This window comes from Vanacampus margaritifer, chromosome 17, assembly GCF_051991255.1.
Source record: "Vanacampus margaritifer isolate UIUO_Vmar chromosome 17, RoL_Vmar_1.0, whole genome shotgun sequence".
In the NCBI taxonomy this organism is placed as follows: Eukaryota; Metazoa; Chordata; class Actinopteri; order Syngnathiformes; family Syngnathidae; genus Vanacampus; species Vanacampus margaritifer.
The window spans coordinates 9,754,353-9,778,283 of record NC_135448.1 but is presented as its reverse complement, the minus strand read 5'-3'; the positions used below and the strand labels follow the sequence as shown (position 1 = coordinate 9,778,283).

Sequence of the window (23,931 nt, the reverse complement as noted above, 5' to 3'; positions counted from 1 at the left end):
CGCAAAAAGTTGGGTCAAATGAATGACCCCAAAAACTAAAATTGGGTTGTTTTGTAGGTTAATAATTTAATCTGACCAAACTTTTTGGGTTAAATAACTCGAAAAGTTGGGTCAGTTCATTTTTGACCCAATTCAATTGGGTTATTCAATTTACCCAAAAGGTTGGGCCAAATGAATAACCCACTAAACAAAAATTGGGTTGCTTTGTGGGTTATTAATTTAATTTGACCCAACTTTTTGTGTTAAATAACTCAAAAAGTTGGGTCGGTTCATTTTTGACCCAATTCAATTTACCCAAAAGGTTGGGTCAAATGACTGCCCCACAAAACAAAACAACAAATTGTGTTCTTTTGTTGGTTATTATTTAATTTGACCCAGCATTTTAGATTAAATACCTCAAAAAGTTGGGTTGGTTCATTTTTGACCAAATTCAGTTGGGTTATTCAATTAACCCAAAAAGTTGGGTCAAACAAATAACCCACAAAACAAGCAAGAACATTAGGTTGCTTTGTGGATTAACTCCAAAAGTTGGGTCGGTCTGTTTTTGACCGATTTTTATTTTTTTTTACCCAACTGTTTTTAGAGTGTTACGCCATTATAACCGGCTGATTACTGATTGGGTAGGATGAATCATATGGTTCGATGTGTATACAGAACGTACTGTATGTATTTATAATATTGTTGACGTCAGGCTAAAACGATTTTACTATCTCCAAAATAGTCACTTTACTTATGCAAACCCAGTCCAGTTGACTATTAAGACAACTGAGGCCGATTAGATATTCCCTGTTGATCCAGAGGACGACCTAAGGCAGATGGAAGAGGAACAATGGCCCGACCCATACGGAGGGCGGCAGCGACTGACACAGCCACTGTTGCACCAAAGAATGCTTGGACCCACGCCAGTGATGGACCTCACCCTCCCCGATGTCCAATGTCCCATGGTGCAACTGGACTGGTCGGGCAACACCTTCAAGAGCATCAGAAGATCAGCAAACAAACAAGCAGAGCGCCGAAGCCTTTGGACCTTACAGAGGTTTACCGAGAGCTTTGAAGAGGACCAATCCCACCCGGGCTCAGCGCAACTTGCATGGCTACGGCGAGCACCTCAGGGCTTGGCAGGAAGAAGAAGAACCCGGGACTCATGGATTCTTTTAGCAAGATCTTTGGAGGGGACAAAAAGAAAAGGAGCAAGGTGGGCAGCAATGCATTTTTTTCCCACCCATCATTTAAGACAGCTATTTCCTGAAATCTCATTAACTGTATAGTCAAGTATATTTTCCTCTCATATTGTCATGTTATGTTTTGGATGTTATGCATAAAGATTCTTGCTTTTTATCACGCATGATAATTTCTGTCCTTCTTAGGGGTCATTCCGGGGTCACCTGGCCGCATCGCCCCAGCAGTCCTCTGCCCGCCGCAGGACCAATGAAAATGCTGTGGTCCAGTTCTTCCGCAACATTGTAGGTTTATTTCTTATAAAGGATCAAATGCACAAGATGAGGGAAAAAAAGTCTTAAATGTGTTAACCTGTGAAATAAAAACATTTTTGAAAAACTTTTTAAAATTATGGAGTTGGTCATGATGAAAAATAATATGCCAACAGTATAAAGCGAATAATATAATTTATAAATAATATTTCACAGTAAAATAAATCTTAGTGGTCAAACAAGTCATCCCTGAGGAACACCATATTGTATTCATGTAAAATCATGATTTACTCTACTTAAATCCTCACATTTCATTGTTACTCTCTTCTTTGTGGTCTCCTCAGGTTTCCTCGCCTCGTCCTAAATCAAAGGTACGTCAAAAATGAGTTGTGTTTAATTGATAATCTTTGATTCACAGCATTTTGTTAGCTTTACCTTTTCAGGCCACCAAAAAGGGGAACATGCTGCATGCTTTGTTTTAAAACTAATCCAAGCGAATGGATTGCCAACATCACAGAGAGAACTGTCACAAATAATCATGTCCTCAAAACACTGTTTTCTTTTTGCAGTGGAGGGAAGTCTTTGGCTTGGTATGTCAAACAAAGTCACTTTTTGAAATTAACTTTTGTTTGCGTGCGCGTGCGAGTGCAATGTTTATGTTTTTTAAATGCATGCTTTGTTTGCACAATGTTGCTAACATCCATTCTCTTTTGGCCACTAAACCGCTTTCCTCCCGACGACTTCATTTATTTTCTACTTGACCACATCTCAGAAAGAAGAAAAAATATTACTCGATAATATTTTCATTTAAAACAAAACAATAATGATTAAATAAAATGTAAAGAAATTAAATAGTTTTTGCCATTTATTTATTTTTTGCTTCAGTTCAGTACACATTGTGCTGCTCCTTCTGTATGTGTGTGTCTGGTCTTTAGCCACCAGGGGGCAGTAAAATATAGACAAATGGTTACACTGACTGTACATTCAAATGAAATTAAAAAATAAAGTTTTTGCAAACATAAAATAAAGACAAGTGTTTCCTTTCTAAGATAACTAGTACAAAATACAATTTACGTTTTTAAAACTAACTGAAACTAACTACAATTATATTAAGAACATAAATACTCATTGCATCAATGACCCTTTAAAAAAAAAAATCTTACACTCTACAAATGCTCATATAAAACTAATACTAAAACCAATAACTAAAACGAAGAATTTAAAAAATAATAATAATAACAAGCCCACTCTAAAAATAAATCCCCCATAGTTCAGATTAAAACAATGTAAATTTGTGGAGATGTGATTTCCAGCACATATTTTTATTGACTCACCAGGAAAACTAACAAAGTTTTGCCCTATTTAAGGTTGTGTTCCAATTTCAATTTCCCCTTGTTTGCTTCCAACTCAGAGTGACACTCTGCTTCTGGGTGACTTTATGCATCACAACCGGTAAACATTTGCTTTTAGGGTCGGCTGGCCTACATCTTGTCGTCTTCTCCCCTCGATAAACTCGCACCTCTCTCTCACTTTAGAGGACGCGTCCAACCAATCCGCATCCTCTTTGCTTCTTCTCACGTGTCAGATGTTTGCTTGTACTTGTGATGTGACACTGACTCCCTTCCTTCACTTCAGCCACGTCAGGCAGACACTTGCCATTCATTTTCTTTCTTGTAGGTTGCTGTTGTTTCATCATACAATTTTCATCATCCGCTATTCTCACATCATTTTACTTCCTCACAGAGAGTCCTGACCTGAGCTGTCATTTGGGATTTTTACACATTACACATGAATGTAGACAGTTTCGGCTCACTCCCAAAAAAAACATCAATTTTGTGGAGGAATTAGGTGAAAGCTGATTGTAGGCTGAGCTCACGCCACATGTTTTTCTAGGCTTCGTCGCCACGTGCAGAGAGCACAAAGTCACCAGTCAGACGACGCAGGGAGCAAAGCACATTGTCCAGACTCTTCAACCTGGTAAGCGACACTCAACCACCCCTGACAATCCTCTTTTTATCCCCTTTCAACATTCAATATTAATATCTTTAAAAGTGGAGAACCTCATTAAAGCTTTCCGATCTGTGTTTACACCAGTGACGCTCTCATCCGAAATCAGTGAGTAGCACATAGCTAACGATCCCTCATTTAGGTTGGCAAGGCGCAGCATCATGTCATCATAATTAACTTTTTTTTCCTTTTTTTACACATTCATCAATCAAACATCCTAATGTATAATGTCACCAACTTATTTTTGCTCCATTTGGATGAATACCACTAAATGTGAACAATTATGACAATCACATCTTAATTTCATGGCTCTCAGCATGCGTTTGACTGGAAATTCAAAGTCCCTGAAAAGTGAAAATAAATCTCCGAAAATTGACACGCCACAGAAAAGAGTGTTAACAACCCTGTCAAATATGAATGCTTAAAAAAAAAATACTGTAAGCTCCAAAATCAATAAAAAATCAGACTAGGCACCTGTTAGCTCGCAAGCTAGCTAGAACGCTATTTAGCAAGCTAACAGGCTTCGCTAACCACAGATAGCCAACGTTTTAGGATAATCTCTTAATTCACTTTACAGGGTCTTTAAACCACCCCTAGTTGGTTCTTAGCAACCAATCTTTGGTGATATAGTAAGTTTGACGCCTTCCTGTCCCCAGGGAGACACCAAGTCCCGTCCACCCCCCAAACGCTGGAGCACCATCTTCTGAGCTCTCCTCTGAGGCCAAAAGCAACAAATCAAAGCAGATGGAACAACACGGCGGGGGAGCAACACATCGGGACGCGGCAGACTCACAACCAAACAACCATTGCGTGTTAACACACTAACACGGGATTTCTGTATCCACTCTCCACGGATGGAGACGGTCTCGTCCAAGTCCTTATTTAGCTGTTCAAGTCTGGTCAAGCTTTGAGTATACATATGACTGTAAAAAAAAAATAAATGTCCCTGTTGATTATCATAGTCTGATGGTGCTAATGTTTGTAGATGGTTTTCTATATCTGTCTTGTGATGTCAGGCTTTCTTTTTTGTATGAACTTTTGTGTGCCTCACCCAAAAAAAACACACACAAAAAGTGTTTCTCGTCAAAATGTAAGAATTTTAACTGTTACACCTCAATGATTAATCATGTACAGTACATGTCAGAAGTAAGTACATCTAGTGAACATGCCCTTTTGAATTGCACTGTTGCACACTAATCCCAGCTTCACAAATTGTTGGTACGCACACTGTTAGTTCGTTATATTTGATGACGTAACGTTTTGTGTGGTTTGCGGAAAACAGAAAGAGGTTTGTTGATCCGATGGTCCGTTTGCAAGTGGCTGAAAGCTTTTAGGTTGAACAAAACATGTTTTGAGTTCAGTGATCAGGGAGGACGTAATTTGTTGACTTAAGTCTTTTTTGTGAATATTGTTACCACTTCTAAGATGTTCTATGTGCTTATTTTAATAAGTCAACGCCAAAGAGAAGTGTTTGTGTATTTGTATAAATTAACACTTTTTTGATTTAGCCATTTACGAAGGCTTGAACGTGCAGCCTAATTGAAATATAAACACAACTTAAGTTTTCTCTTTGATAATATGTATTAAATTGCATTATTACATTAAATGTTCATAAGTCTTACAACTTGTTTATACAGTAATACTGTCATTTTAGTATTACTGCACATGTTTCAATCTGCAGGAATGAACTCAACTCACTTCACAATAAAACCCACAAAATTTGGCCTCAGTCTGCTATCTTAATGCTAACACATAGAGGGGAAATCTATTGAGGCGTTGCGATGCGGCAACCCTTTAAACAATGGATATTCAAATATTCAAACAAATGGATGAGCAACATACGCAAACATAACTCGTACTGCTTACTAAGGATCTGAAAATTTATATGTACGCTCTAAAAAATACTTAGGTAAAAATAACCCAATTGGGTAAATTGAATAACCCAATTGAATTGGGTTGATAATGAACCGACCGAATTTTTAACACATTTGTTTGAGTTATTTAACCCAAAAAGTTGGATCAAAAATGTGGGTTGCTTTGTGGGTTAATTAATTTAATAACCCAATTGAATTGAAAAAAAAAACAAAAAACAACGCGACCCAACTTTTTCGGTTATTTAACACAAAACATTTTTGAATTATTTAACCCAAAAAGTTGGGTCACATTAAATTAATAACCCACAAAGCAATCCAATTATATGTTGTTGTTTTTTAAAGAACACACAAAGCAACCCAATTATATGGGTTGTTTTGTGTGTTATTTTTTTGACCCAAGTTTTTGGCTAAATTGAATAACCCAAAAAAGTTGTGTTGGTCCCTTTTTGACCAAACTGTTTTTAGACTGTGTAATGACCCCAGATGGCCAAGGCGCACACACCAGGAACAGCAGCATAATGTCCACTTAACTGAAACAACAAAAGTAACAAAAGCTGTTTTAATTCTTCACAATCCATTGTCATTAATTACTCTTATATTATTATAAATTAAAATAGAGTATTATTTTTTCTTATCACAAAAAATATAAAACAAATTCCGCCTTCTCAAAATACTGAAAAATGTTTGCCATACTTTAAATATCTCAACAAATATATATATATTTTTTTACAATTTCTCGTCACTCCTTAAACTGTAAATACAATATTAATTAAAATATAAAAAATTCAGAAAATAATCGTACTTGAACTCAGTATGTCTGGATTAACTCAACATATAATAGTAAACTATGAAGATAACATACAGTTGCCGTGTTGTCAGCAAGGTCAAACAAGAAGTATTAAAAGACACGCATTCACACACAAGACGTTACATTGACAATTTTAATGCAAAGGCACAGTAAAGTATAATTACACAAGGAATAAAAGAAAATACTGTAAAGATAATGAGCATTCTTTCATACACTGAACGGCCACAACATTAGGCACAAGCTATCGAGAGGCCACTAGAGTACTACAAGGTGTACCTAATGAAGTGTCCATTGAGTGAACATTTTAATGAATGCTTCAGGCGTGTGAATAATGGTTAACAATCACCATTTTCAATAAGTACATTTAAAATTAAAACACTAACTATACAGTACATCAGTTTTCCTTCACATAGTGCAAAACCGTATAGGACAGAAAACATGTTTCTATTTGTATTGTATCACATTTGTCTATTTTTATGTTTCACTGCAAGTGGAAGGCAAATAATGTGTGTGCAAATACAGATTTAAAACAATGAAGGATCATACCAGTAACAACAGTGCTTGTTATAAATATACTGAAAGCGCATCAATCCCTTCACGATCCAAAGTGTTTATCCCAAAATGAAAGACATTAAAATGCCCAAAAGCCGCTTCAAAATCGCTGCTAATGAGTTGTGCTTACGGGTCAATCCATGTCAAATCAACTAGGACATTTTCTTTTTATATCATTTATATAGTTTAATACTACTACTTTGTTTCACTAAAGCTCTCTGCTGCTTCCTCTTTGTAAACATGACCACCAGCGTCCAAATGTTGAGTTCGGAGATCGTCCACAATCCCGGACACACTTCCCAGCAGTCCGCGCATACCATCCTCCATTTCCCCTTGGAAATCCACCTCCTCCACTTTCACTTGTCCGCCCATTGACAGGAAGGCGTCCGCGCCGTCAAAAGCGTAACCGTATCCGTCGTTCACGTCGGCCCGAGCCGAGCTCGCGTTGTTATCGCAGGAAGCGATCCTCTCGCACCTGGCCTGGTGCCTCAGGAAGCTGTCTCTCCAGATGACCTTCTTCCCGCAAACGCTGCACTCGTAAGGCCGCAGCCCCCCGTGGGTCTTCAGGTGCTTGGTGAGGTGATGTTTCATCTTGAAGGACTTGGTGCAGACGGGGCAGCCGAACGGCCGCAGGTTGAGGTGCTGCATCTTCACGTGGCGGTCGCGCATGCTCTTCAGCGTGAAGGCTTTGCCGCAATGGCAGAAGTGGACTTTGCCCGAGTAGGGGGCGCTGGCCATGGTCACCGAAGATGACGAGGACGGGGTCGGAGGGGACGGGGGTGGCGGAAGATTGGCGGAAGAGGGGGGCAAATGCCGAGCGGTGGAGAGGGTTAACGATGAGCCGCTGTGCACCATGCTGGCGGAGGGCCAGCTTCCCTGCGAGGCAGCCATGGTGAAGTCGGGCGAGGCCGGCACCAGAGGCCTCTGGGAAACCTGACCCGTCCCGTCTTCGATCTCATCATATGTCTCAGAGTTAAATTTTCCTTCTGTGAGGCATTGAAAACCCTCTTGAGCTTTACCAACCACCTCCCCCTCCAGCGGTCTGGACTCATGTTGAGACCAGGGACCTGCTTGCCACTGCACTCGAGCCAAAACAGCACAGGGTTCTCCCAAAGGGCTTTCGGCTTTATGGCAAGGCAGGACACTGGACAACATTTGCGCTTTATCTCGTAGGTCCAACAAACTCACCTTGACCGTGGATCGTCTTGACTCTTCGTTCTCTACTAACATGGGCTGCAAGTCTCCTGGAGAAAAGAAGAACCAATTTGAAACCCTAGCCCTTGTTTGTAACCCTAATTTGAAACCCTAGCCCTAGTTTGTAACCCTAATTTGAAACCCTAGCCCTAGTATGAAACCCTAATTTGAAACCCTAGCCCTATCTTAAAACCCTAATTTGAGACCCTAGCCCTATCTTAAAACCCTAATTTGAAATCCTAGCCCTAGTTTGTAACCCTAATTTGAAACCCTAGCCCTAGTATGAAACCCTAATTTGAAACCCTAGCCCTATCTTAAAACCCTAATTTGAAACCCTAGCCCTAGTTCAGAGGTGGGCATCGAGGACCGCAGTCCTGCAGGTTTTGCGTGTTGCCCTTCTCCAACACAGCTGATATATGATCAGCTCATCAGCAAGCTCTGCATAAGCCTGATAACGATCCTGTTGATTGGAATCAGCTTGTGTTGGAAGTGAGAAACCTACAAAACCTGCAGGACTCCGGCCCTCGAGGACCGAGATTGCCCACCTCTGCCCTAGTTTGTAACCCTAATTTGAAACCAAACCCTATCTTAAAACCCTAATTTGAGACCCTAGCCCTAGTTTGAAACCCTAATTTTTAACCCTAGCCCTACTTCGAAACCCTAATTTGAAACCCTAGCCCTAGTTTGAAACCCTAATTTGAAACCCTAATTTGAAACCCTAATTTGAAACCCTAGCCCTAGTTTGAAACCCTAATTTTGAACCCTAGCCCTACTTCGAAACCCTTATTTTAAACCCTAGCCCTTGTTTGAAACCCTAATTTGAGACCCTAGCCCTAGTATGAAACCCTAATTTGAAACCCTAGCCCTAGTTTGAAACCCTAATTTGAAACCCTAGCCCTAGTTTGTAACCCTAGCCCTAATTTAAAACCCTAATTTCAAACCCTAGCCCTAGTTTAAAACCCTAATTTTGAACCCTAGCCCTAGTTTGTAACCTTAATATGAAACCCTAGCCCTAGTTTTAATTAAATAATAATAATAATTAAATTACAAGGTTGTTAAAAAGGAGAATAAAGTATAGTAAAGTAATAAAATAAGATGGTACATTATGTTTGTCAGATTTGACAACAGACTTAATTCTAATATTAGAATTTGTCTTTTAAAGATGCATCTTTAAAAAAGAAAAGAAAAGAAAATGTGCTATTTGTGTGCTTAATCTTACCACAATGGCCCGTTTGTACAAATCCTTCCTTCTTCTCCGCCGCCGCATCTTCTCCGATGCCTTCATCAGCCTCCAGCTGTCGTTTGTCATTTTTCTTCTTCTGTGATGTTTCATCGCCCTCACAGTCAGTGTCCTTTTCGTTCTGCCTGTCAACACTGTGCAGAGCTCCTCGAGGACGACACCGGAGTTTCTGCTTCAATACCTCCGCACTGGGACTACTGTGGCCGAAATGGCCACTTTTACCGTCACATGTCTCTTGGCAGCAGGTGTAATTGCTCTCTACATATGGGAGGGCATCCAGTTGGGAGTCGGCCAAGTGCTGCACTGACGAGGGCCGTGAGCTCCCCCACCTTGAAAACTGCTGTGGTCGCCTCCAAGTCGCTAAAGGAGGCAAGGCGTCAGGTTTGGCCTCTTTCCTTCTCCCCTCTCTCTCTAGATACAAACAGTCAGTGCTGCTCGGCGACTGCTGCCTGGATGCGCTGCCGGCATGAACTGCCGAGGCATCCGGCGGGGATACTTCTACCGAGGGCCGGGGTCTTTTTAGGATCTCGGTGCATTTGTCCACGATGTGCCACATCTGGAGAAAACTGGCCACGGTGACGTAGTTGACGATGTCATCGTGAACGATGCTCAGCTGGCCTGTGTACGCAGAACTGAGCACGCTCTCAAACGCCACTGGGTCCATGACTGATGGGAGTGAAACTGTCGTCACATTCTTCAATAACACCTAAGGACCAACAAAATATATTACACAATGACAATGCAAATCTCACAATATTTATGGATCGGCCGTACCTGGTCATGGAAGTAAGGCGAGGATGCGGCGAGCACACAGCGGTGGGCCTTGAAGACTTTGCCTTGTACGTGGATAGAGAGGTCACACAGCCGGCCTTCCTCTCGCTGGTGATTCAGGTTGTCCAGAACAGCAGCACGCACTGATGGGAAACATACCTGCACAGTCAAAGCTGCGGGAACAGTAGAAGCGCTGGAACTCTGATCCATAGTCAGGCGATACTATTTGGAGAAGCATAAGGTGAGATGTATGTTAATCAGATTCTTGTTCCTTAGCTGTTCCTCTCCTATTTCACCACCTATCACAAACACACTTAATAAAGAGCAACTTAATGAACCAAATACAATTATTTACAAGCATGCTGGCTTCACCATCGCTACAGTACATTAGTGGCTTCCTAAAAAAATAACTCATCAATTGTTACGCCTCTGCGTAACCTACTAGCGTTGTATGTCTGTACTGTCGTAAAACGAGGACCCCCCTATCAATTTTTACTTTCTCACCTCTCCCACTTTTGCGTCATGAACCTCTCAATAGAGTCACCAGTCGAGAAATGTTCACATTTAAGTGAAACACGAATAGGGGGGGAAACGCATCTCTTAGGTGTGTGTAAGTGTAAACACTTAGCATCTTGCCAGTTAGCACATGGTGATAACTGTAGATTACGTAAAACACTGTAGCATGGTCGTCACTGTTCGTCATCATAAAAAAAAAAAAAAGCATAATTCTATCAGCACAACGCATTTATTTGGTATCAAATAGCATGTGCCGTGACGTACGAGTTCTATTAATTAGCACGGCGCTAGTAAGTGGCTATGACGCTAGTTAGCTAGCAGTTATTTTCACTTACCTGTGCGAAATAATTCCGCTGCGCTTTTTATTTGGAATGCGTCGCGTCTTCTGGCATGTCCAAAAGACTTCTCATCCAAGGGTGTAGCGTCTAAAATGTATTCTTTGCTGTTGCATAAAAAAATAAAAGCAAGCAAGGGTTAACAACAGTTCCCCTGGCGTTAACGACGCTAGTGCACAGCTGTTGCTAATCGAATGGCTAAAGAACGCCACATTCTCCAACGTCATTGGTAAAGGTTAACATTTTTTAATCCAATTTTCTTCCACGAGAGCCAATTTATAAGGCGTGTAATGTTCTAAATTGTTTTGGTGACAATAAAAGGCCCAACATAATACGACATTTAAAGACTGACAGGAGATGGTGCCATTGGGTCATCTAGTCCTGCGTGAAACTTTAAAGTGACAGTACATTTTAATACAGTATTTAATATTTTATGTAATGAACATATAAATAAATATAAAATATTACAATAAATTATTTACAAAATTATATAGAAGACTTTTTAATTCATGTGCGGTCGTTGTCGAGTGTTTTTAAATGGTCACTATATGACAGACGAGAGTCACAGATTAGTAGATGAATTATTTATTACTAATTATTATTGCAAATACGAGATTAGTCACAGATTAAGATGGGTCTTGCTATGGTCATGAACAAATTACAGCAGGGATTTAAAACCAGTGGCGTGGGGGCCATTTGTGGCCCACAGGATGATATTTTGCGGCCCCTGTATTTGATGTTGGTTACTTTTTTTTCTTTTTCTTTTTTTTTTGCTGTGCCTGGGCGTTTGCTGTTGTTGTTGTTTTTTAATGACTTTTAATAGGCGCCCATAGCTCAGGCTCGTGACAGCTTGGTGCTGAGAACAGCTAATTTCAAGAAAAACAGGAGACATAATATTTGTTTTTTGTTGTTGTTGAATGCACAAAGTTGAGGTGCTCAAGAAAATCAAACGTCATTACTCAACTAGACATGCTAAAGCATATCTTGTTCACGTTAATCAATTAATTAATTAATAATAAAGACTGAGAAGTTTGGATTAGTGATCTATTTTTAAATACTCTTAAGGCCTTTTTATGTGGCCTACACACACGCAGACTTTATCTCCAGTGGCCCCCAGTTGAGACCCCTAAATTACAGTATATGCAAACATGAGTTCGTATAGGCTTTTTCAATTAATGCTGGGGTTATTTTCAATTGTTTTGTTGGTCATAAAAAAAAAAAAAGACACATGACAGAGAACGACAGGAGATTGGGTCACCTCGTCCAGCCAGAAAGTACTTAAAGGGCCAGTACACCTTAATATCCCAGCACAGTTTCTATTACGAGCATAATTACTTGCTATGACATTGAATAAATCCTAGGCAAAAAAAAAAAAGAGAGAAAGTAGGCGTTTTAAATTAATCGAGTCGAATAAAAAAAACGAGTGGGTGGAATACACGCATTATAGCAGCTGCTGTCACTGACGTGCATCGGTCATTTTACCGCAGTACATCTGCAGCATCAACTCAGAGGCAGAGCTGCTGCTGTGGCGCAGCATAAGGTACTGTGATCGCACCAAGGACGTATCTGCTGGTTTTTTTCCCCCCTCTGGTCGGTGATGGATTTGGTTGCGTGCCTTCAGGCTGATCTGCAATGCCAGCACGGCCGGGGATTCTTTCTTAGGTGCGAGGGCTCTTTACATATCTGAAATTCCACGTTTTCCATCGTGGAGGACGACGTCACATTTTGCCCCGGAGGAGACTTTTAAACTGACGTTAGTAGGCGATGAGATTTGAGGAATATATTTAGATTATTTTAACTCGTGTATACCGGCTGGGTGCCAAGTATTATTTGCACTTGCATGTAATGCATATTCAGTTGGCGGCATGTTGCCCATATACAAATACTTTAATGTCTGTCGACCTCAGGGAAAAGGTAATAGAATCTCAAGGTGAAATACCGGAGGACACTGTGAGTCGTCACATGATTTGGAATGCTACACGTGCTTTTTTTTTTTTTGTAAATGAAAGCAAACTTTCGCATAGCTATTATCGTCTTAAGCAATAATTTGTCGCAATAATCAGCAAAGAAACTGTTGACTTGAGCCAAAGAAGCATACAAGTGTATATTTTGTGTATATTCTCTTAAGAGGCCTTGTAACAATCCGCAGTGTGGCACCGCGCCACGGGGTGGCGTCTCTTTTTGTGGACATGTTCGTTTTCGTTTTTGGGGCAGTGAATGTTTTTGACGCCGGAGAGGCACGATAATTGTAACACGCGGGGGCGCCTAGCCCACTCTTAGCCCCTTTTTTTTGTTTCTTTTTTAATAAAAGTGAACCTGTAGATTTTTTTTTGTTTTTGTTAGTTTTTTTTGCTGTCCCGCTACGCCCTCCATGGCCAATCGGCCACCGCGCATTACAGCCTGTAGGTGGAGATTTTTGCACAATACAATGCATGAGTAGCTGCTAGAATGCACTTTGTTAATAACTACCTTTCTTAAAATCTGAAGTATTCTTATCAATAACGTCTAAGCGAAACATCCAATAAGTAGATTAGGCGTGTAAAAGGAACTTTTTGAGGCCCTTTGCTCTAATATAAAGCTACAAACAAGTCTGGGACATGACTCCTATTCACATTCTTCTCCTTTTCCTCTCCGGCACATTGTTTGGTGAGTTTCTCACTTGCTTCATATTTTGTCATCACGCCTTAAACAACCGCAATGAATTGCTGTCTATGGTTGTAATATGCAAACAGTGCACCAGTGCAATGGGGCGTGCGCAGAGCCGGACTCGGACACAGAGGCGGTGGTGGGTCGAGGCTTCAAATTAACCTGCATCTCCTGCAAGAGGAGGAGTGAGGTCAAAGCGACCGCCACTGTTGAATGGTACTTCAAGGCCAAAGGAGAGGTTGACTTTGTGCAGGTGAGGGAACGCCTGTCATTGTTGGGATGTGTATTCAGAGAGACGTGCATGCATGCAGCCGGATATTTGATAGTGCTTGATGTCAATATCTCTGACACACAGCAGTGTTGACCTTGTGCGCTGTCCTCAGCATCTTTAACCCTGGAGAACCCAAGAATCCTTTTCTTCTTTGGAAAATTATGAATTATACATTAAATGACTGCTATAAATTCACTGAACACCAAAATATATGTTTTTTCAATTTTAACCTTTTTTTTTAACTAGCTCAGAGTTGCTAATTTATATATATATATATATATATATATATATATATATATATATATATATATATATATAAAACATACTCTGCATTCTGTAACATGATATGAAATAGATTAACAAAAACAACACAATTTAGCCATCTGTTGGTTTGCTCTGAGAAGATGGTTTTGTTTGGATTGATTTCCAGCTCCAAAAAACAGCATGTTCCCAGCCATCTTGTCACCACCACTCTGGCTCATGTAAGTGCAATATTCATCCACTAGATGGCCCCATGCAGGGGTCAGAAGTGGCACTCTGAACTTTTGAAGTTAAATTTGTAAAACAAAACAAAAAAAAAGGTGTTATTTGAGTAGCAGAATTTATAGGGGCCAAATTTGACCCCGTGGGTTCTCCAGGGTTAAAATCCTGGTTTGAGCCAATAATGGATTAGAAATGTAATCTTTCTATGTCATCAGATTTACACGTATGGAGAAATGGGCCCCTCTATTGAAAACGAACACTTCATAGAACGCCTGGATTGGAACGGGAGCAAGAGGAGCAACGACATCCAAGATGCGTCCATATATATTCTCAACGTCACCCTCAATGATTCGGGCACATATCGTTGCTTCTTTAACCGCATCCTCGCCTACGAAAACTACGAGTACACCACCGTTGTCAGCAAAGTGGTTTACCTCACTGTGGTGGAAAAAGGTATTGCGCTCAACTGTGCATTTTTCCTATCATCTCAGTTTGGGATGCTTGTCTGTTAGGTTGTCTCTTTGGCATTTGTGTGATGTCATCTTTCTTGCATCTCTGCGCGCAGCCACCAGAGGTACAGCCTCCATCGTGTCTGAAGTCATGATGTACGTGTCAATCATCGGCCTGCAGGTGTGGCTCCTCATCGAGATGATATACTGCTACAGGAAAATAGCAGCGGCCGGGGAGGAAGCGTTAAGAGAAGCCGCGTATGTATACTATATTCATTAGAGGGTTAGAAAATCAGCAAATGCTACCTTGGATGTCATTTTATCATGAGACCTCTGCCAAAGCTGAAAACTCCTTATTTGGAATGACAGCTTTTGTTATGGCCCTTTTCCTCTGTTTGTTGGAATCTTCAAAAAAAAAATATATACAGTGCAGTATCCTGTAGGCCAGAGGTGGGCATCGAGGGCCGCAGTCCTGCAGGTTTTGCGTGTTGCCCTTCTCCAACACAGCTGATATATGATCAGCTCATCAGCAAGCTCTGCATAAGCCTGATAACGATCCTGTTGATTGGAATCAGCTTGTGTTGGAAGTGAGAAACCTACAAAACCTGCAGGACTCCGGCCCTCGAGGACCGAGATTGCCCACCTCTGCTGTAGGCTATGTGGGGCCTTATACCTAGATACACAAAAAGTTAGTTTGATTTTGGTTCAAATTTGGCAGAAATAAGCTGACCGTTTTTTTTTTGCTAACACATTATACTGTTTTTTATTGTGCAAAACAGCCATATTAGTATTGTGTAGCAAAACTTGTGTATTTTTTTCTGTTTCCTTCCAGGAATGCGGAATATTTAGCAATAGCTTCAGAAAGTAAAGACAACTGCGCAGGGGCGCAGGTTGGAGAATAACCAAGGTATGTTCAAAATAATCAGAATTATTGTGACTTCTGGAGGTTTCTTTGTTGACCAGTGGATGCTTATTGACATAAAGTTCATCATCATGCATCACCTAAAATCTACTGTCAAACCGTCATGCCTGACAAACTCAGGTGAACCAAATTGAATTGGAATGATTAAAAAAATAAAAAAATAAGTATATATTGTATTGTAGCATTTGAATTGGAACATATTAAATGATTAAAAAAAAAGAAGGAAAAGCATAAAACACATTCTGTTTCTATTTTCAGGCATTCATTATGGACCACAAACTTCTCTCCTATACACCCTGACTGCATGAAAACACCTAACGGAGGAGAAAAGACTCCATCGTCATCTCAAGTCTTCTATTTGATCGTTTCCTTTCTTTGATAAAGACCTCAAATATGAAGCACAGAAAGAGCATGGAACCAGCACTGTAAAAAAATAGTTTGCAACGCACACAAGCAAAGATGCACTTGTATGACAAACACATTATGCATTAATGAGCCATTGTTTTAAAGTCATACACAAAATACTATGTAGACATACTTTATATTTATATAAGCTAATGCGCAAAATTGTGGGAGCCTGCAGGACTCCTTGATGTAATATATATATATAGTAATTTGAACTGATAAAGCTGTGACAAACCTCAGGCATCTCAGTAAGAAAGGGGGGTCTCCATTCTCGGGCACTGGGTGGTCCAACCCCGGAACAGTACCTCTTTGGGTACAAAATGTAGGGCTTGTAACTCTGAGAGAATATAAAGAAGTCATGAGGAATGCATCCTTTGCGGTTGGAAAGAAGGCTCCCACAAAACACACAAGCGCAGGACACTTACAAATAGACTGTCGCCTCCATTGCCATCCTGGTCAACATATCACCAGCACTGTGGGTTTGGACTTCACCAAGCAGCTCAGTGGACACATCTTCATTGAAGAACAAACAGGACAGGACACTCTGGTTCCCCTTTGATGGCTCTACTACACCTGCGGCTCTATCAGCTGGTCTACGCTATACTCCTCTTCGATGTGCTGGACCTCCTCCAGTCTGAAAAACAACTACAAGTCAGTCATAAACTGCATGGAGAAAGTTTCTTTAAGTGTTCTCTGTGAAACATACTCAAGGTATTTTCATATTTTGTGAATCTCTGTCAAGCAAAATTACAATCCACCCTTTCTTGAACAAGCTAATTGCGAATTATCACAACAGCACTTTCTGTGAACTGCTAACAATTAGCATGAGTCAAAACTTTAAATCCGGAGATTAATAAAGATTAGTGACACTCACCTAATGTGGGCAGAAGAGGGTTCCCTTTTTCAATGCAACATGGATGAATGGCTGTTTTTTTTTTTTTTTTTAATTAAAAGGCACCAACACAGAGGTGCTCACAATAATCTATGGAAGAAAATACATAAATGTATAATCGATAAGGGTGTATAACAGTACTCCAACAATCACAGTTAAGCACATTGCAATTTTTTGTTACTGCTTCGGGTTCATCTAAAGAGCTGTTTAAGGCTGCTGAAAGTTGAAGGCTATCATTTTTATGGCTACTTTTGAGTAGAAGTCCAGCAGAACTTGTGGCAAGCTTTCCTTGAGTTTGACACATTGCCCCTAGAAATGATTTACTTCCGGTTTTGGAGAGACCGTTGTTGTTAATGTGTTTTGTTTATGCTAATGCCAACTGTCTGACTAAAGAGCACCACAGTCTCTCAAATATAGTCATTTGCTTTTAGCAGAGAAGGGGGAATTAATTCTTCTTTTTCTTCTAAACAAATAAACGGATGTTAACATTTTATCAAAGCGCTGTTAGTTATATTGATGTTTTTGGGTGGTAACACCGTGATTGACAGGAGGCAACCATTGGGTCACCCCGCCCAAATGGAGATTTTTTTTTTTTAAAGAGACAGTACATCTAAAGCGCTGCATTTCTGTGCAATGAATATGTATTTCTTTATGTGGAATGGTTTATACCCAAAATAAACAAATAACAACACCATTTTAATATATCTAAGCAAATTAGTAAAGGAGAATTGGAATACCCGGTGTCAAGTGTATAGACCGTTTTACCGCACTGCATCAGTGGCATCCTGTGAAGTGAGAGGCAGACGTGCTGCTGTGGCGCAGCAAAAACACCGTCCACGGAGCACAGGGCGCATCCCTCGCAATTTACGTCTAAAGGTTCTTTTGATACACAAAGGAGTCATTAGAGAGCACAAATTCCACGTTTTCCACAAGTCGCTGCCATCGTGGGGGAGAGGACCACATTTTCTTCCGAAGGAGGCCTCTAAATTGACGACAGTAGGCGATCAAATAAAGATTAAATATCTTACATTTATTATTTGGGTTCGTTTACCGATTTATTAATTGATTTTCCACATTATTAGCATACACGCTTGCATGTACGTTTAATGTAGACTCAGCTGGTGGCATGTTAGGCACGTTAGAAAACCCGATTCATGTATAATGTCTGTTATTCGACACCATTAGAGATAAATGCACGTATTCCCAGGCAGGTGGAACGATGTCTATGCGCATCTCATTTTAAAAACCACAGTGAAAAGATAATATAATCTGAAGGGGAACACTGTGAGTCCTCACATGAATTGCTTCAGTTATTTTTATTTTTTATTATAAAAAAAATAAAAATAAACAGAGGGAGCCGAGCAATTGAATTTTTACATTTAAGCACAGTTAAAATCGTTTGCTAGCAGCAATCATTTTTTGGTAATGAATACTATTATCCACTAGAAACTTGATTTGAGCCAAATAAGTTAACAGTTCTATTATTGGAATACTATACGCACATTCTAGGGTATTACAGACGCTTGTTTTGCACATTACAATGCATGCATAGCTGCTAGTTGATTTATTAATGATCCTAGGTTGAGCTTTGATGACCTAAAGCTTTTAAAATCTGCAGCATTCCTACGACTAAAGCATTATTAATATTGATTAATAACTCTTCGGAAAATAAAGTAAAATTAAAAGTAGATTAAGCGCGTAGAAGTACTTTTTTGAGGCAGTCAGTCTGTGACATGACAGCAATTCACATTCTGCTCATTTTCCTCTCCTGCACATTGTTTGGTAAGTTCCCCTTCTGTCTTTACAATGTGTCGTAAGGCGTTAAACAACCTTAATGTAGATGTAATGGATGTGTATCCTTGTGCTGCAAACAGTGCGCCAGTGTGATGGGGCGTGTGCGGAGGTCGACTCCAACACAGAGGCGGTGGCCGGAAACGGCTTCAAACTGGGCTGCATCTCCTGCAAGATGAGGAGCGAAGTCAAAGCTACTGCCACTGTTGCGTGGTACTTCAAGGCCAGAGGAGAAGTCGAATTTGTGCAGGTGATAAGATCTCATTAGAAATCCAGTGAGTGTTGTTGATCCAAAGCAGTCATTACAACATTTTCTATTGCGTTAAAACAGTTTATCCAGTCGATAAAATATCAAGATAGTGTGGAAAGTCTTTGTAATGGGAAAATAATGACTGTATGTCTTTTAAATTTTGAAAAAAACAACCCTGCTAAATTTGAATAACACAAACATTACCAAATACGTAAAAAGATGCTTCAAAATTGTAGGGAAGACGCATTTTCCGTTTTTGTATGCATAGCTAGTTAGCTAACATAACGTCAAGCAAACAAAGGTGCTCAAATTCTTAAGGGAAAGTAATTACTGTATGTCTTGTAAAATTTGGAAACAACAACCCTGCTAGATTTGAATAATCACAAACATGACCAAATACATGAATAGATGCTTCAAAATTGTAGGGAAGACACATTTTCGGTTTGTACGCATAGCTAGCTAGCTAACATAACGTCAAGCAAACAAAGGTTCTTATTTTGTGGGTTACGAACAACTCATGCCAGACTTCGAATCAATTGACACTGTTTTAGCCATTCCCTAAAAATCTGGAAACTGATAGGGTAAAAAAAAAAAAAAAAAAAATTAAGTTTAACGCTATACAGTATCTCCACAATTGAGTACTAAATAGTAATAGTTTTCAGTCTGCACATTTCTAGAAATTTTCTTCAAACTTGTATAATGTATTTGGAAACAAATCCTAATTCACTTAACAGGGTTTTTTTTTTTAACATGTTGAGTCAATTTGATTTGGACTTTACATTAAAACACATTTTAAAATAAATTGGAAGAATTGCTACAAAAAGACCCAAAACATTAAGACTATACAATGATATGAAATTATAAAACAAAAATGAGCTCAATAAAACACATAGACACCAAAGTACTGATTTGGAGTCATGACCTGCCTTAATGTCACTGTGCCATCAGATCTACACTTACAATGAATTTGGCCCAATTATTGAAAGCGAACACTTCATGGAACGTCTGGATTGGAACGGGAGCAAGAGGAGCAACGACATCCAGGATGCGTCCATATATATTCTCAACGTCACCTTCAACGACTCAGGCATATATCGCTGCTTCTTCAACCGCATCCTCACCTACGACAATTACGAGAACACCACCATTATCAAAAGAGAGGTCCACCTAAAAGTAGTGGCGAAAGGTACAACACGATTCACAGTTATACTTACTTGTTACTACCTAGAAAGAGCTTTGTCAGGTTGCGTCCAGCATTCATGTGACGTCACATTCCTTGTGTTCCGTGTACGCAGCCACCAGAGGTACAGCCTCCATCGTTTCTGAAGTCATGATGTACGTGTCCATCATCGGCCTGCAGGTGTGGCTCCTCATCGAGATGATTTACTGCTACAGGAAAATAGCAGCTGCCGGAGAGGAAGCGTTAAGAGAAGCCGCGTATGTCTACTTCACATTACGTAGATATGAAAATATGGTATTTATATAGTTGTTCAAAAGGGGAAGTCATATTTAAAAAAAAAATCGATTTTGTAATAATATATTATTCTATGCAGCCACACTAGTCATAACATACTATTCTGATTCATATTCTGTTTGTGGAATATGAATTAGCCAGCTAAATCCACTTGCTTTTATCCATCTCAGGGGGCGGCCATTTTGCCACTTACTGTTGACTGAAAATGGCATCATAGTTGCTCAGTGCTCACCAATCGCGGCTCACCTCTTTTCTCAAGCTGAGCTGTGATTGGTCGTTACCTGAGCAGCTGTGATGTCGTTTTCAGTCGATAGCGAGTGGCAAAATGGCCGCCTGCTGAGATGGATAAAAGCAGGTGGATTCAGTTGCCTAATTCATATTCTACAAACACAATATTAATCCGAATGCCATGTTTAGACTAGTGGGGGCACATCCAACATATTGTAAAGAAAATGTTTGACTTTCACTTTAAATATCACAAGTCAAGATGTTTTTTAAAAATGTTAGCATTGTGCTAACTAGCTTCTTTTTTTCTTCCAGGAATGCTGAATATTTAGCGATAGCCTCGGAAAGTAAAGATAACTGTGCAGATGTGCAAGTTGGAGAATAGCCAAGGTATGTTCAAAACAATCCAATTACAATGTCATTAATTTTGCGTTTATTTCAAACAAACTTTGTTATGTATTAAGTTTGCATCTAGCAGTCATTTGACTGTGTCATGGGATCTAATACGCAATTTTTTTATTTACCTCCAGGCTTCTCTTTTGGGCCGAACTCGTGTCTCTTGTACGCCCCGCAAACTGCATGAAAGCAACTTGGGGAGGGGAACAGACTGCATCCTCATCTCTAAGTCCATTACGCATTAATTAGCCACAATGTTGAAAGCATACACTGTACTCACAGTTAAAGTATTATGTTGACATTCTGTATATTTGTATGACATGCGCAACACTGCCTGTGGGACTGTTGAGTTTGAATGTACAAGAAGCTTTTTACTAACTCAACACTTCCTGATGTCTGATTAAAAAAAAACATGTATGTTATGTTATTTATAAAACAGAATGTGGTTAGATTGTCTTTACAATTGAATTGCTGGTACATTCAGTGACACGTTCAATGTACTAATAAAAAAGCAGAAAAGTCCAAATTTGTTGTCGTTTGTGTGCGCTAAATATTTAGAAAGTTGCACCTTTCTGTGATTAATTCTACAAAAGTGAAAACAATGGCGACTTGTATTGAAGTTTCATTTTATGTTGAAACAGCTGAAGCTACATGAATCATTTCGGAAGGTTGATGGTAACCAGGAAAAGGAAAACAGATTTAAAGATAGCAACCAACTCATTTTATAATTTTAACACACTGTCAGTTTCGGGGTAGCGGGGCAAATTGAGCTGGTACTTCCTCTCCAGAGCGGGCGGCACGAAGCGGCCTCCCAGGAAGTGATGGCGTCCCTTGAAAAGCGTGGCGGAATTTTTGGGAGCCGTCAGAGAGATGAGCGTGTCGGGCTGCAATCCGTCAACACTCCCTTGCTCCACATCCCAACCTTAAAAGAAACAATCTGATCACTACTGCCGATAGTGTTTAATTTAGGATGATATCAAAGTGAAAAATAAGGACGAACCTGAGGGGATGTCGATACTGGCGATGGGGACGGTGGTCTTCTTCAGGACATCAATGATGGAAGCAAAAGGCTCTCGCACAGCCCCCTTAAAGCTGAACCCGAAGATGGCGTCAACCACCAGGTTGAAGGCCTCATCAATCAGAGGAGCCTAACAAAACATTTTTTTTTATTTAATCAAATTTTTATACAATACAATTCGACTTATGTTGAGGCAAACCTCAGGCATCTCCGTAAGAAAAGGAATCTCCATTTTCTGGCACTGCGTAGTCAAACCCTGAAACAGGGGTTTGTTGGGCCTCTTCGGGTACAAAATGGAGGGCTCGTAACCCTGAGAGAAGACGAAGAAGTCACGTGGGAAACTTACGCAAAAATGGCTTCCGTAGAAAAATGAACATGGGACACTTACAAATAGTTTAAGATGTCTAGCACAGACCAGGCCATCGCCTCCATTGTTACCCGGTCCACAAATCACCAGCACTGTGGGTTTGGGCTTGACCAAGCAACTCAATGGATACGCCTTCATTTAAAAAAATTGGACTCTTACATTCACATTACTATCACTCTGGAATGAAAAGTACATTGTTTCACCCTTGTAATGGCGGTAGCACAACTGAGCCCTGCCAGCTCCATCAGCTGGTCCACACTGAAGCCGTACTCACTGAAGAGCTCCTCATCAATGCGCTGAGCTTCCTCTTGTCTGCAGAACAACTATAAATAAGTAAAAAACAACAACAGAGAATGTTGTTTTAAATTCACTCTATGAAACACACCCAAGATATTTGATGCCGTGGGCCATGACGGAAGCCGGTCTGCTGCTGTAACAGTCCTTCTGGTGGTTGTTAGCCGAAGGTGACAGCGGGCATTTCCCCGTTTGAGCAAAGACTGCCGCGGCCCGTGAGGTCACCAGGAAGCCGATGCCAAAAAGAGCCCGCACGCTCAGCATTCAGATGGTCACTGCAATAGTAAACGACAAATGTGATGCATCCTCATCATGTGATTTGTAGTCATGACTGACTACTATCATATCACCAAACTTCATTTCCCAGAAACAAATAGTAACTATCCTTCAATGCGTCAGAGCCTTAGTAGCAAATGTCAGTTTGTTACTATAGGCCTACTTAAGTAGATTGTTCAGGAAGAGCGGTGTTGTTTTCATTAGCTAATTTAGCTCTTTTTTGTTTGTTATACCTTTCTTAGCACGAGCACTCTGTAAAGCAATTTAAAAAGAAAAAAGGAGAGAAACTATTTGGTTTGTTTGATTTGTTTTTTTGTTGCCTTGTGACAAATGCCAAAAACGGGGCTAATTTACGGCAGCAACAACAACAATATATAAATACATTTACGACATTAATTTCACGCTGTACTCTTACAGATATTGTTAATATGTTGTTAAACAAGTTTCGGCTTACGAATTTATATCACGGTTTCTCAACCCTGGTCCTCGGGGCACACTATTAAGTCTGATTTCCATGTCTCCCTATTCCCAACGCAGGTTATTCCAATGACAAATCATCAAGAAACTCTGGAGAAGCCAGGTTACGATCCTCACCTGCGTTGGAATCGGGAGACGTAGAAAACAGGCACAAACACCGATTTTTATAGTCAAGAGGGTGTGCACTTTCTAAAAATAGCTCAAACTTACTACGAGTAAACCTTCAACGACAACCAGAGATTAAGATTCATGACACTCACCAAATGTACGCCGATTTTCCGTTTAGCATGTACGATTTTTATTAAAGTCCATGCAATAACACAACTTACAAATAACACGCTGAAAGGTGCTCGGTATAAGCAGCCCGTGGAACTGACTTACTTCCGTGTTTGAGGAAACGGAACGAAAACAGTGCTTACGTTTCAAAATAAAAGTTCATATTCATAAACTCGCTCAGAATTCAATATAAAAGTCAAGTTGTTGAAAGCTGTGAGAAACCGTCAAGAATTCAAAGTGGTACTTGAGAATTTACTTGCCTGAAATATTTATACAGTGTATACATTTTTTC

General features: G+C 40.1%; 5 protein-coding genes across 11 annotated transcripts; 3 read left to right on the top strand and 2 right to left on the bottom strand.

The window, feature by feature from the left end:
• Window positions 1–800: 800 nt before the first annotated feature.
• On the top strand, window positions 801–5,160 carry LOC144037783 (myelin basic protein-like). Of its 4 annotated transcripts, XM_077549557.1 has the most exons (7): window positions 801–1,195; window positions 1,368–1,463; window positions 1,775–1,801; window positions 2,000–2,020; window positions 3,324–3,407; window positions 3,525–3,545; window positions 4,094–5,160. In XM_077549557.1, exons 1-7 carry the CDS (start codon window positions 816–818, stop codon window positions 4,260–4,262), a joined length of 798 nt encoding a protein of 265 aa, XP_077405683.1. In that variant the 5' UTR covers window positions 801–815; the 3' UTR covers window positions 4,263–5,160. The 4 variants fall into 4 exon arrangements, with proteins under 4 accessions (XP_077405683.1, XP_077405684.1, XP_077405685.1 ...); XM_077549558.1 differs by lacking the exon at window positions 2,000–2,020; XM_077549559.1 differs by lacking the exon at window positions 3,525–3,545 and having other exon boundaries at window positions 974–1,195.
• A 1,078-nt stretch (window positions 5,161–6,238) lies between these two features.
• On the bottom strand, window positions 6,239–16,477 carry zbtb22a (zinc finger and BTB domain containing 22a). Of its 3 annotated transcripts, none has more exons than XM_077548052.1 (6): window positions 16,329–16,477; window positions 16,139–16,240; window positions 10,728–10,834; window positions 9,880–10,098; window positions 9,085–9,811; window positions 6,239–7,915 (listed from the first exon to the last, which is right to left on the bottom strand). In XM_077548052.1, the coding sequence occupies exons 4-6, from the start codon at window positions 10,084–10,086 to the stop codon at window positions 6,867–6,869; spliced, it is 1,983 nt and encodes a 660-aa protein (XP_077404178.1). In that variant the 5' UTR covers window positions 10,087–10,098; window positions 10,728–10,834; window positions 16,139–16,240; window positions 16,329–16,477; the 3' UTR covers window positions 6,239–6,866. The 3 variants fall into 3 exon arrangements, with proteins under 3 accessions (XP_077404178.1, XP_077404176.1, XP_077404177.1); XM_077548050.1 differs by having other exon boundaries at window positions 9,880–10,019; window positions 16,329–16,471; XM_077548051.1 differs by lacking the exons at window positions 16,139–16,240; window positions 16,329–16,477 and having other exon boundaries at window positions 10,728–11,134.
• Window positions 12,087–16,792, top strand: LOC144036991 (sodium channel regulatory subunit beta-1-like). The gene is made up of 6 exons (XM_077548056.1): window positions 12,087–13,373; window positions 13,460–13,626; window positions 14,343–14,580; window positions 14,693–14,834; window positions 15,409–15,483; window positions 15,757–16,792. Exons 1-5 carry the CDS (start codon window positions 13,325–13,327, stop codon window positions 15,476–15,478), a joined length of 666 nt encoding a protein of 221 aa, XP_077404182.1. The 5' UTR covers window positions 12,087–13,324; the 3' UTR covers window positions 15,479–15,483; window positions 15,757–16,792.
• A 294-nt stretch (window positions 16,793–17,086) lies between these two features.
• Window positions 17,087–21,457, top strand: LOC144036992 (sodium channel regulatory subunit beta-1-like). The gene is made up of 6 exons (XM_077548057.1): window positions 17,087–18,577; window positions 18,670–18,836; window positions 19,785–20,022; window positions 20,132–20,273; window positions 20,851–20,925; window positions 21,066–21,457. The coding sequence occupies exons 1-5, from the start codon at window positions 18,529–18,531 to the stop codon at window positions 20,918–20,920; spliced, it is 666 nt and encodes a 221-aa protein (XP_077404183.1). The 5' UTR covers window positions 17,087–18,528; the 3' UTR covers window positions 20,921–20,925; window positions 21,066–21,457.
• On the bottom strand, window positions 21,214–23,771 carry naxe (NAD(P)HX epimerase). 2 transcript variants are annotated; one of them, XM_077548053.1, is made up of 7 exons: window positions 23,624–23,771; window positions 22,702–22,885; window positions 22,520–22,628; window positions 22,338–22,448; window positions 22,149–22,259; window positions 21,932–22,079; window positions 21,214–21,853 (listed from the first exon to the last, which is right to left on the bottom strand). In XM_077548053.1, exons 2-7 carry the CDS (start codon window positions 22,872–22,874, stop codon window positions 21,654–21,656), a joined length of 852 nt encoding a protein of 283 aa, XP_077404179.1. In that variant the 5' UTR covers window positions 22,875–22,885; window positions 23,624–23,771; the 3' UTR covers window positions 21,214–21,653. The 2 variants fall into 2 exon arrangements, with proteins under 2 accessions (XP_077404179.1, XP_077404181.1); XM_077548055.1 differs by having other exon boundaries at window positions 23,693–23,767.
• Between the last annotated feature and the right edge of the window lie 160 nt (window positions 23,772–23,931).